At 43.0% G+C, this 12762-nt stretch overlaps 1 protein-coding gene across 1 annotated transcript in view; it reads right to left on the bottom strand.

Moving 5' to 3' along the window:
- pdzrn4 (PDZ domain containing ring finger 4) overlaps positions 1-12342 on the bottom strand; it is a 34946-nt gene extending 22604 nt beyond the window's left edge. Inside the window, exon 1 of the mRNA XM_069671157.1 lies at positions 12274-12342. Coding sequence (XP_069527258.1) covers positions 12274-12342 — 69 coding nt within the window. The remainder of the gene's footprint in view (positions 1-12273) is intronic.
- Positions 12343-12762: the final 420 nt, after the last annotated feature.

Genomic DNA, 12762 nt, shown 5'->3' with positions numbered 1-12762 from the left:
TTTAATTTGTACCACAGTATGCTAACAATATTCACACAGCAGCAATTTTCCTTTGTTGCGCTCAGTAAGCTCATATGCTGTTAAGTTGTACTGCTGTGTTCCAGGGTGTAAGTTGTATATGTGGTGTGACAAAACCTTATTATTACTGCTGCTAGATTAATCAGCAACTTAAGAAACAATGAAATATGACAATATTTCAAAGTAAATCAACATAATTATTAACCCAGTAGTAACAGTCAGAAAACAGCTAACCTAGCATTTAAGTACTAGCTAAGATTAAGATTAGCTAGGAAGTGGCTAAATACTTATATCACCGTTTGTGTTACATGATAAATAGGAAACGCATACTAATGAGCTAATGCCATGTTTTCCAGGAAATGTTGTTTTAATTTGTAACTTAGACTATGCTACTGACAATATTCACACAGCAGCCATTTTCCTCAGGGTGGGAAGCTAATATGAAGTAAGTTGTACTGCTGTGTTCCAGGCTGTAAGTCATAGCCTACCGTATAAATATAGGACAAACGAGTCATTTATCGTATCTAGAAAATTTGGAGGGAAAAAGTATATCAACATAATTTAGAAGCATTTAGCTGCAGTCAGACAACAGCTAACTTAGCATTTAGGTACTTACTAGCTCATATCACCGTTAGCTAGGAAGTGGCTAAAAAGTAATATTACGGTTTGGCAGTGTTACATGATACAATAGGAAAGGTGTAAATTACAAGCTAATGTAATGTTTGCCAAAAAGTGTTGAATGCTAATATTAGCTGTTGTCTTATGTTAGCTAGCGGGTTTTCAAATATATGGGTTGGCTTTGAAATATTGCCCTATGTCCCTGCAGATCTTCACTGTTCATAGTTTTTAAGTTTCTAATGTTCAGGAAGCGCTGAAATGATAATGATTTTTCAGATTATCTACATTTATGTGTTACAACTTAGAACACAGTGGTACAACACTACAACACCATTTGAACATCCCAGCCCCGATGGTGATATCAGGGGAAAATGGCAGCCGAGTGAATATGGTAGATTAAATGAGTGAAAATCCAATGGCAAAGTTCAAGAGGTTTGCGTCACACTGTCTAGTTAAATCCACAATCTAAATCAACATCTACTGTACTCTGGCAGATTTCTTCAGTTTCTTTCATAAAATGACTAATGCTCTCAGCCTGGTGGGCTCATACATCATGGCAGGGCCAATGTGTCTGTGTTTAACTAATAGGCAATGTGTCCTCAAGCAGCCATGGATGGCACAGGGTTATGACAAACTGCATCAACAAGACATTCATTACCCTCAACATCCTAGCAACCAAATCACAATTACCACGGATCCACGAGTGAGCATCCAGCCCCGCTGACACGCTCTTATTCCTCGCACACCACGTCGCCAATGCATAAATTAGCCTTCTTTTGTCACATTGGGGGGCTGGCGGATTGAAAATTAGCACGGTTTGTTTTTGCTCGTGATGAGACGGGGTGCACTGAAGGAAGATGACTGCAAAACTTCTTTCCTGACAAATCAATTGAAGTCACTTTCATTTTCACTTTGCGTGCGTCTGTACATATGAATGTCATTTGTGAGTCTGGGGATTCCAGGAATGTGTTTGTGTGTACATTTTACGCTTGTATGCTTGTGTGTGTGTGCATCCAAGCAGATACTTGTCTTGACTGACTAATGTACTTGGCCTGCGCAGCACCAGAACTCTATTGTTGCACCGTGTCCTCCCCACAGTCATTAGATCACCATTAATCTCTCATCTGCCATTAAAACAACAGCCAGTGAGCTGGGCTGAACAATACAGTGGCCCCTTCCTCCAGCCCCTTGACACATACTAGCAATGAGTTTGAATTAGGCTCTCGGGGGTCACCGATTAGACCCACATAATTCATCCAGACGGCTGAGTTCACAAAGAGGTTACGTGTTAGTCCTCTATGAGGGGAAACTGAACATCATACATTCTCCATCCAAGCGCGTACTCTTTAGTTGGAGACACGCTATATTTTTCCTCTTTGTCTCATAATCCCATTGAGTCAAAAAACGACCATTAAAATGGATTCCACAATTCTTTTTCCATAAGTACCTGCCAGTGCAACAAATGTGTGTTCATCCACCGCTGGAAATAATACCCAAAAAATGCAAGTTTCTCCTAGTTGAGTAATGTTCATTACAATCTGCAATGCCCAACTTTCTTAGGAAACTATTCGGCTTTTTAGACAGATGATACTCTATATTTGTAACCAAGATTTCTGTCAGAAGTAACCAATGGGCAAGGAGTTGAAGACCACAGACACGGTAGAGAAAATACTGGGAGATGGATTGGTTTGCAATTGTTCATTTTTGTCTCGTTGGATGACACTGGCTCTTTCAAGATCAAGAAGAAATTCTACTTCTGAACAACAGCAGTGCTGAGGGTAAATTGTGGTTTAAAAGTGTCATGAATGTGACACCACTTGCAAAGTGAAGTGAAGTGAGGACACAGACAAAGATAACAGGTTGGCCTGGGCCTGAGTAAATGCTGAAACCAGACTCAAAAGTCCCCTAGGAATGAGTTAATCTACAGTAGTTTCCCCATAAATCAATGGGATAATTAGCTTAAATTCAGAAAAGGATGCATACTTATTGCATACAGCCTACCCATGAACCTTTGTTATTAACATGAGCACAGATATGGTTAAAGGCAAAAAAAAGATCCAGCTCTGGATTCAGGGGCATAATTAGCAAAACATGCTAAAGCTTGGAAAGCGAAAACATTTTACTGGCGAGCAGGAAAATAAAAGATTTATGTGCTGCTTTTTGCATAAAATTAAGTTGTTTTTCCAAGAAGCCTAGAGAGCGAACTTAACAGTTTTCCCCTCCACCCACCAAATCTTTGCTTTTTTTTTTTCATTTTAAAGTGATGCATGTTTATGCTCACTGGAAGCACCTAGGCCATTAGCATTATTCATAACGTGAAGCTTCCTTGGTCGCCCTTTGGTGGAGAAGAAAAACGACTTCACACCCGGCCAACTGTGAGCAAGAGAGAGGAGCTCTTAATGCGATGAAAAATACCTTCATCCAAAAGCGTGGTTGGTTAGTTAAGTGAGAGATACACGGTGGTGCAATTTAGCCCTCATTCCACCCGGCTCAATCAAGACTTGGCCTGTATTCGCAGTTTCAGGCAGCTGAGTGCAAGTGTACAACATGACTGAATGAATGGCTAATCACATCCGCCACCCATGTATTATCAGTCGGATGATGATTAGTGAGCGTGTTCGGGTAATTTTCCAAATCAATCACAGATTGACTCTTAAAATCAAGACTCTGTGTCTTAAAATGGGTCACAAGACCATTTTTTTGTGAGACTGTGAACCATAGTGTTATGTTGTAAGACTGATTTCTAACATCTAACCCCTTTGCACAATTCTGCAAAACTCTGGTTGACATTAAATGACAGTTTGTTTGTTTTTACATCTAATACTTTTATACTTTAAATTCTTGCTCTCTGCAATTTCTGCACAATGAAAATACAGTGTGGTAAAGGCCTTGGAAGGGGTTAAAGTCAGGGTTGTTTGGCTAAAAGTTTCATAGTGATACAAACGGTGGTCTTCATCATGACCAGCCAGCTGCTTGACCTCTACACCCTTACTTTGAGACATAATGGTGCAAAACTGCCCTATATGGAAGTATCTCCTTGGAATACTGGGCTGGAAAATCTGGCACTTTTTGGTCAACCACAAAAGGATTGAAGGTTGCCATCATGACAAAACCTACAGCATTGGTTGTACATGAAGGGGATTTAGTGGCTGCTACTTTTGTTGGAATTATGTGTGACATTGTTTTAGTAGCAAAGCCTATTTATGGGCAAAATCGGGGTGGATGGTTGGGTCAGCAAAATGACTGGTGTCCGACAGTCAGTGGTGGTCTCTATTCCAAGACCATGATCTTTCCCAAACCACTGGAATCACCAAAATATTCATGATGGTCCACTTCCTCTCTTATCCAAGACAAAGGTCAAGGCTGAACGATCGAGATAAAGTTTTGAGCCATCATGGATGACAAGTTGTATTGACGGATGAAGACCAAGTTATATGGCTTGAAACTTGACCTTACAACATTCTTGTCAAGCAACACAGAGGCATTTTTAATGGATCTAACATGCCCCTACAATCTCACAAGTCAGTCTGTATAAACATAATTCCTAAAACCTAACAAGATATAATGAAGCTGCAACACAGAGGACACAATCTAATACATTTCCTCAGACTACCACCGACAAAGACCCAGCCGCTGTGCTTCCATCCTGAGGGCATTTCCCACATCAACACAAGGCTTATGGTTACACCCCGCGCTAAATGCAATAACCCCCCACACCCCCCGACTATGCAGATGGTTTAGTGTTATTCTATCTGTAACTGGACTCGATGCCAGGCTCTGAGTGGGCCTAATGAGTCCAAAACCCAAGTTGGTTAAGTTGGAATCGGACACCAGCGCCCTGTTGTAACCTAATCGCCTTTTAGACCACCTGGACCCTGGATTCACCCCAAGGGTTCAAAACAACCTTGACAGTGGCAACAACAATCCATGCGCTTTTAGCATTTAGCATTTAGCTAACAGCATTTTCTGGCATCAAAACCCCTCATACCATAACTGACATTTACTATCAGATGAGAATTGCACCGTCCCTGCCAAAGAACTCCAAAAAAGATCTGACTGAGAGACTTTTTATGCTAATTTGAAATGTTTTATCTTTCAGAACTTGTGTTTTAGCATTTTTCCCTGCAACTGCAAAACATCCAGAGGGATTTTTCGTGTGTGCGTGTGCATTTTTGTTGCAGCAGCAACATATCCATAACAGCTCCAGATGGTTTAATCTAACATCTGTCTAACCTGCTGAAACAAAGCCTGCAGCATGTAGCCATAAGGGGTATTATTGGGTTATTCTGGCACAAGGTTGCTTTCAAACCGTATTACAGTCACTCGCTGACAGCACACACACTGAGAGCTGACAAAATGACTCTTCCCCTCACATGAATGACAGAAAGTCTGTGTTTTTCTTCCAACAGGCAGAGAGAATCCCGTGCGACCTCAGAGGGCGGGGTCACACCAAAGTGGATTAATGAGTCGGATAGACAGACAGTGACATGCAGGAGAAAGACAGACAGGGGCAGTGGAATGGAACAGACTTGGAAGAGTGTCTGGTGGCTGATAAGTGACGGAAGGAGGAGGAGGAGGGCGAGACTTTCTGTTTCGCAGAGAAGGGAGGTTAAATCAGGAAAATGGAGGGATTTAAAGGACTTATCGATGGCACACGTCTCGTTTTTTTCTCGCTCTGGTTCTCTCCCCTCGTGCTATCTTCCCCTCGTCTACCTTTCCTCCCTCTCTTCACCTCCTATCATCTTGGCCAGGCCACTTGGCCGATTGGCGAGCATGGTAATAAGCTTGCGGCTGATAACAACTGATAAGTCCTCTTGTCAGGCGCTAAGAGCTTGAATGACATTTTTACACAGTCATAAAAAACGGGAAAACACGCCGTAAAGCTGATGAATGGACGGACCTTGTGTGAATGTACACAGCATGTGCAAATAGGCGTCTCTTAACGCTGCTGTTTAGGTGTGTGTAAATGCATCTTTTGCCTTGTCTGGAAGGGGAGGCAGGAGGAGGGGGTGAGGAGTGTCACTCTGCCCACAGAAAGGGCTTTCATCCTGGGCTTATCAGAGCCAACGCAGGGGGAGATCGTTGGCTGGTGAAGCGAAACGGCGACTGTTGCTGTTCCCCCCTCCACACAAGACCAGGCTTCCCCTGACTTTGTGATCCCCCTCATACACACACACAAAAACCATCTATGTATGTATGATTTCTTACAGCAAGATACATACATTGTTTCCATATTTTTATTGCGTGGAAACACATACAACAACAGCAGGAAGTGGTTTTAACCCAATGCTGAATAATCACCCATTTCCTAGTTCCATATTTGGCGGGCGACCAGAAGACGTGCTACCCACGGCGCCGGTGACGAGGCCATATGCACCTCTAAATCATGTGGTATTATCGCCATGCTGTGCTCCAACGAGCAACTATAACCATGATGGAAGACACCAGATGATCTGTGTGCGGCTGCAGAGTTCATTTCCATAATGCTAGATTAACATTTTTAGGGGCTTATTATGTAGTACCTTTAGGCCTTGGAAGTGCGACCGTAAAACTTTTCTCTTTTTACAGTCTTGTCTGTTTTTTTATACTGTAGATTTCAAAGCAAGTGTGTGCGCTGGAGAGACTTGTCAAGTGGAATTACACTCACAGGTGAGAAGGTCACGCCAAACGACCCGTACGGACAGGAAGACAACTTGTTTGGGCCAAGAATGCATGAAAAAATGGAAAGGTCACTTCAGTCAGTGGTTGCTGAAAAAGCTGAAAATCCCATCAGAGACAGAGACAGACACAGAGAAATGAAAACACGGCACTCAGTGTTGTGCCTCTCCGATTATGTGGTTGATAAAAAGCCTCCAACCTCTCCGTCAGATGCAACTGATACCCCTGACATATTTCGCATCCCTATCTGGACAAAGCCGTGGTCCAGGTCTGAGGCGGCCATATGGAGGTGACGGCTGTGTGGGTCTGACCACAGCTTCCTCTGCTCTGTGTGGCACGCCGTGGACACCATAGGTGGTGGCGGGGTGGAGGGGTGTCTGTCTAGCCCCATCCATGCTGTCTAACAGGCTGGACATGTGGCACAGCATCTGTCTCCGGAGGACAGGCCCACACCAAAGACTGGCCACAATGATGTAGAATTAATGTATGTTCTTCTAAAGAAACCAAGCACTGCTCTAAATAGTTTGTGACTATTGTATAGTGTAGTTGTAGGCTGCATTGTATTGTTGTGTGATACAATAAGGCTGAATTTGGTACAAGTTTAAGGACAAAACACCTGGGTCCTGTGAGGCACTGGGGGCCAGAGGCTGAGGAGACAATTTAACACAGCCACAAGCAAAATACATGGAAAGGCAATTGCTACAGCTCGAATTGAGCCCCGGGGTGTTAGTGTGCATGCACACACACACACACACAATCACAAATGAAATGTTGAATGTAAATAGTCTGACGAGAGTCATAAATCTCTCAGTGGCCACTGGGCAGCTGGGGTCGGGCAGTCCTGTCAGAATGGTGCAGCTGTGTGAACAGAGATAGCTACTGTGTTGGTGGTGGTGGCGAGGCAGGCCTGCAGGCTGAAAACTGGAATTGGCCTCTGAAATGCTCCGTTACTTTCTCAAAATGAAAGGTGCTGGACAGGTCGGTTCTAAACACCATATATCCATTTAGGGTGGAAATCATTACCATGACTCCAAAATAGCTACAATCCATCCACAACTGACATTTAACAATATGAAATACTGAAAGGCCTAGTCACAACAGAACAGCCTGTCTTTGTTCAAATATTTGGTTTTAGAGTCTCTGCGACCCAATAATTACTGGCAGGACTAGTTGGGGAAGCACTTGTTGAGATGTCCCAATGGCTGCACTCATTGCGTTGGTGTGCATGAAAGCTTCATGCATAAAAACAACATCATGACAGTTTACATAGAACAAGGGATTGGATTAGTATTAATATTGCTCATGTAGCCTCTATCAATCAGTTATAAATGCCTTTATTGGCCCAATAGACTGTTTGGCCGTCGCCATCGCCATCTAGTTCTTTTGGAGCCAGGGGTGACCATATTTGGATAACAGTGTGGATACACAGAGTTACGTCTTTATCTTGGTTGACCTGGTGTGGTGTTAACGAGTTTCATCGCAGGTAGCCACGCCCTGGAGAACACCCTGTTATCATCAATCTCTCCAAATGAGAGCATTATTTAAAAAATGGACGTCATGCTGTATGGAAGAAGACTTGAAACTAGCGATTGAAAACAAACGTATTAGGATAATGTGTTCTGAGGTAATGCATTACGTGAGAAGTAGGTTAATTTTCCCGTCTTGTTCTTGCCCCCTGTTGGCCTTTAGAATAAATACAGGTTTAAGGCACTTCAACATACTTTTTAAACAATAGGCTCTGTCCATTTGTGGCTGTGGCTCAGTGGTAGACTTGGTCGTCTCTCAGTGGGAAGGTTGGGGGTTCAATCCCTGATTGTTGCAGTCACATGTTGAAGTGTTCTTGGGCAAGACACTCAACCCTGAATTGCTCCCAAAGGCATAGCGATCGGGTATGAATGGGCATAGATCTGATTGGAGATTGGCACTTAAAACTTTACCATCAGTATGCGAGTGTGACATGTTGAGTAAAAGTTCTTTGAGAGGTTGGAAGACTAGAAAAGCGCTATAAGTCATTTTACCATTTCCTCTATATGGCTGGCCCTGATACCTTTCTTTTAGATCTTTTAGCAAACTAGCTGCTAACACAATAGCTACCAGAGCAATGCTAGGGAATGTCAATCAAGATAGTAGATTTTCTCTTGACTGTGTCGTTACTTCGTCGGCACTGTGTTCATTGAAGCTGATGTGAAACAAGACTAGGTCAAAACCTAGTATGTGGCTGACCGCATCAGGTCAATGTGCGCTTTTGTTGGCAATGTGTTACAAGGACTGTCCTGATGAGGTCAATGACAACGTGTTTGAAAGCAGGTGCGCACTGCAGACGTAAGTGAGGACAGCAGAGGAGCAGCCCCACCTACTCCCCGAACTAAGTATCCAGAGCCCTATAGACAGAGAGTCACGTCAGTGAAGTCCAATATGCTCCACGATCCACCATTGCGATGTCGGGACACTCTCTCTCTCTTCGGCTGTGAAAGTACGGTCACTCAGTCAGTCAGTCAGTCAGTTACTCAATCAGTCAGTTACTCAGTCAGTCAGTCAGTCAGTTACTCAATGACTTACCCATTTGTAGGGCTGACTGCGACGGTTCTAGTTTTACTTTGCTCATGTGATAGAATCAAGTAATCACAAATTTCCATTGGAAAGTATTGAGTTTTCTATTAAACTTTGCCATTGCCATGAATGTCTAACAAAAGCCAAGACTTGAACTGATGATGCCACCAACTGACTAATGAACTGGTCCACAAACGAGACAAAACAGTCTGTTAATTTGTTAAGTTTCAACTTAATTTGATCAGCAGACAAACAAATGCCAGCTGAAAGTCAAACACATTGTCTGAACTCACCGACCAAAACACAAGAAAGTGCAAAACCCTCAAAAAGAGTACAACACCTAAGTATCGAGGGACAAATGAGAACAGTTTGTCCAGATTTCCAGTCTACTACCATTGTGCACCTGTTCTATCCCTGCCAAAGCATTGGTACAATATCAGCATCCTTTGATTTTCCACTTTTATAATGAGCAGGTGGTGTCCTATTGTGTAGCACTGTTGGAAGTGCAACAGAACAAAAACACTTTTAGAATCTGTAGTCTCGTGTGTGTGCCAAATTAAAATCAGAAAGGGAGGAAAGACAGAGGGGGAGAGAGACTAATGAAGGTTATAGAGAAGGAGAATTTATGAAAAACGAAGGAAAAGAAATGAGTCTGGAATGATAAAAGAGAGAAGAGACAGAGGGATTGTGGAAGAGTCTCTCTGGATTTGCAGAATCCCCTCAGCCACCAGTTTCGGGACAAAGTCACGCTGACACACTTACTGCCTGGTGAGCTCTCTTTCTTGCTTTCACTCCTTCTTTCTCGCTTTTTTTGCGCTGGTAATGAGAACTGTAGGTGTTCGCTGACTGTCGGATACACACCACCGAGCGTTTAACAGTGAGCTGGTGTGCTCGCTCACACACACACACACACACACACACACACACACACACACACACACACACACACACACACACACACACACACACACTATATTCTTGGACGTCTGCCACAGTGGCAGGACACCTGCAGTGTGATGAGGAAATGGGAGGAAAGCATAAGGGTAATTTTAATGTTAGTTCTTGCCAAGCTTCATTCAAACACCATGCTTTAGGACACAATTATACATTTGCTCTTATGTTATGAGAAGCAAAAGTTGCCTGTAAGATGACATGTAATGCTTAAAGTATTTTAAGCCATTAAAGTCTACCCTGTTTCTACAAAACTCCAAGGGTTAGATACGATGTTCGTGACCGTAAATAGGCTACTTAGCTAGCTCACTGCTGGCTCCTAAGCTAACATAGATACTTGATACATGGGTAAAAGCTAAACTTTTTTACAATTTACATCAACAAACAAGATTGTGAGATAAAGAGGTGCTTAAAGGTGGATTTCGTTATCCTTGCTTGGAGTCAAGCTAGCTGTTTCCACTGTTTGGTGTCTTTGTTCTACGCAGCCAGCAGTCGGTTAGCTAAGTTAGCGTATATTGGCGAGGGGGAAAAAGCTAAACAGAAAGTGGCTATCTTTAAAACATTTAGCAAAAATGAACCAACAATAAGGGCCTTAGAGTGCTGGAAGGTGGTTTTTGTTATCCTTAACAAAGACATGATAGCTGTTCCTGCCATTTCTAGATTTTGCTCATAGCTAAGCTAACTGACCACTCATTCTAGGTACATTTTACTGCACAGGCACAAGAATAGTGTCGACCCTCTTGTCTAACTTTTGTTAATAAAGTGAATATATTTGCCAAAATTAAGAATTATACATTTAAACAATCTTATTTATAACTAACTTAGCTAGCTCCCTTTTTAATATATAGCCAACTAATGCTAAATTGCTCAGTCTGTAAACAAACTGTACTTATCCTTTGTTCTGGCCAGATTATTCGAATCTAATCAACAATACAACAGCAGCCGTGACCTCCTAGGGTTTCCTTTAACTGACATGGTTAATTTTCTTGCACTCCACCCGGGCAGACGACACAGACATCCACCATCTCATTAAAGCACAGGGGCAGTTAGCGTAATGAGCTCGAGCCTGCGGCACTGTGAATAACGTTCATAAAAGCAGCGTCTAGCCCCGATGGAAAGTCGTGTAGCGACAATGTATTTCTTACACTTTACTGAGCCTAGAAAACAAGCAGGTATTGTCACCATTAATTACAACCTTACTGTCATTTTTATTGCACATAGTAAGAGTTCCAAACAGTGCAATAAATGTACACATTTGTGAGATGACTGTACACTTTGGATGGTAGAATAACAGTATACAAAACTAACCAAGTATTCAACAGAACTGCTCAGTCTCATTATGCTGTATCCAGTGTCTGTAACAGTGTAAGATACTAAATGATGAATGAACCCTTGCCGCTGCCGGCTTCGTATTCGCCTGTACTGTACTCCACAACAGAGAAACCCCAACGCACGTGTTTCCACACAATCAGCTCCACACATTTAACCATATAGCTGCTGTAAAAAGCGTGTTGCTACATGCTGCACAGCTACTTACACCATACTTGAATTTTTAGTTCACGTTAAGGATTAAACCTATAAAATACCAGTGACAGTTTTAAGAAGACACTCACTTCACACTCATTGACACTTCCTATCTAATCAACACATTCCAGCCAAGCCCAGTACAAGATGACAAGTTATACATTCACAGTGTTTAACTGCTAATAATGGGAATATGATCATTTGTGGAGGTAATAATGAGAATCTGAGGCTTTCGCAGTGAAAGGAAGAACATAAAATGACTATTTTAGAAGTGCTGCTTATGTTTCATGCCTGCCTTTTCATGCATATTGCAAAAATATATATATATGAGGGCCAAAGGTGCAGGATCCACTATGGTTTCAATAAAAAAAAAGCATGGTGTGGCAGCAATGTGAAAACTGTCATATCAGGTCAGAAGAAGGAAAAAACAAAACAAGTCCACTTCTGACAAACAACTGAGGGGGGGGAAAAACAGCAGAACACATTTGCTGCTCGTTCTTTGAACTGTATTGCTTCCCGACAGTCGCAGTGCTGTGGAGACGTGATGAATTCCCCTGGAGCCAGCGCGGGAAAAAGAGCTGAACTTGTTCTCACATCTCACTGCTGCTGAAGAGAAATAACTAGCTGCACTCACTTTGATGGAGCGAGGAATACACACACACAGACACACAAGACACACACACACTGGCTCTCTGCCTGGCTGCTTGGAAGTAACTCGTTTTTTTCTTGCGTTTCTCTCATGTCCCCTTCCCATTTTTCTCCAGGTTTCCACACTCAACCTGCTGTCTTTCCTAAAAGCGCTCCGACTTTGCCACTTCTTTCTTGTTCCTCTGACACACTTTTACATCTCTTGCTAAAATCAACCCTGCCATCATTATCATTACTTCCTGCGCTGTTAAGCTCATCACAGTGATGATTCCCACCATCAAGCCTTCTCCTAAAAGTCTCACTTACCTGTGCAATCTCATACAGCAGTTTGTAGTGTTCCTCCCGTTTCTGCAAGGTGCACAAATTGCAGCCCATTCTAGTTGTCAGGGAAACAGTGCCGAGAGCCCGCTGGAGTGTGTGTGCAGTCTGTGGCGTGTGTGTGAGCTCCCCCCGGGGCGAAACACACTCGGGCTCCTCTTCCTCGCGCTCCCCCACACCTCTTTCTCATCCGTGTATCCTCAGAGATCCCCCTCTGTCGCTCCCAGTGCAGGAAACACACACACACATGCAGACTAGAGGGTGTGGAAGTAGTTCCTTCAAAATAAGTGTTTGTATGTGTGTTTTTGGGGAGTGTATCAGTGCTCTTTCCTGTCACTCCTTCCCTTGTTTCTCACTTGCATGCCTACATACACTCTCTTTCCTCCACCACCTCCTCTTCTCATGTGAGCACACACTCGTAGCACACACACTTTTGGCTCATGGAGACACACCTCCTCCTGTGGCAGGCTGTCTACA

This window comes from Semicossyphus pulcher, unplaced genomic scaffold, assembly GCF_022749685.1.
Source record: "Semicossyphus pulcher isolate SPU_LCO1_2020_fin unplaced genomic scaffold, fSemPul1.0.p SCAF_20, whole genome shotgun sequence".
NCBI lineage: Eukaryota > Metazoa > Chordata > Actinopteri > Labriformes > Labridae > Semicossyphus > Semicossyphus pulcher.
This window is presented reverse-complemented; position numbering and strand designations above follow the sequence as displayed.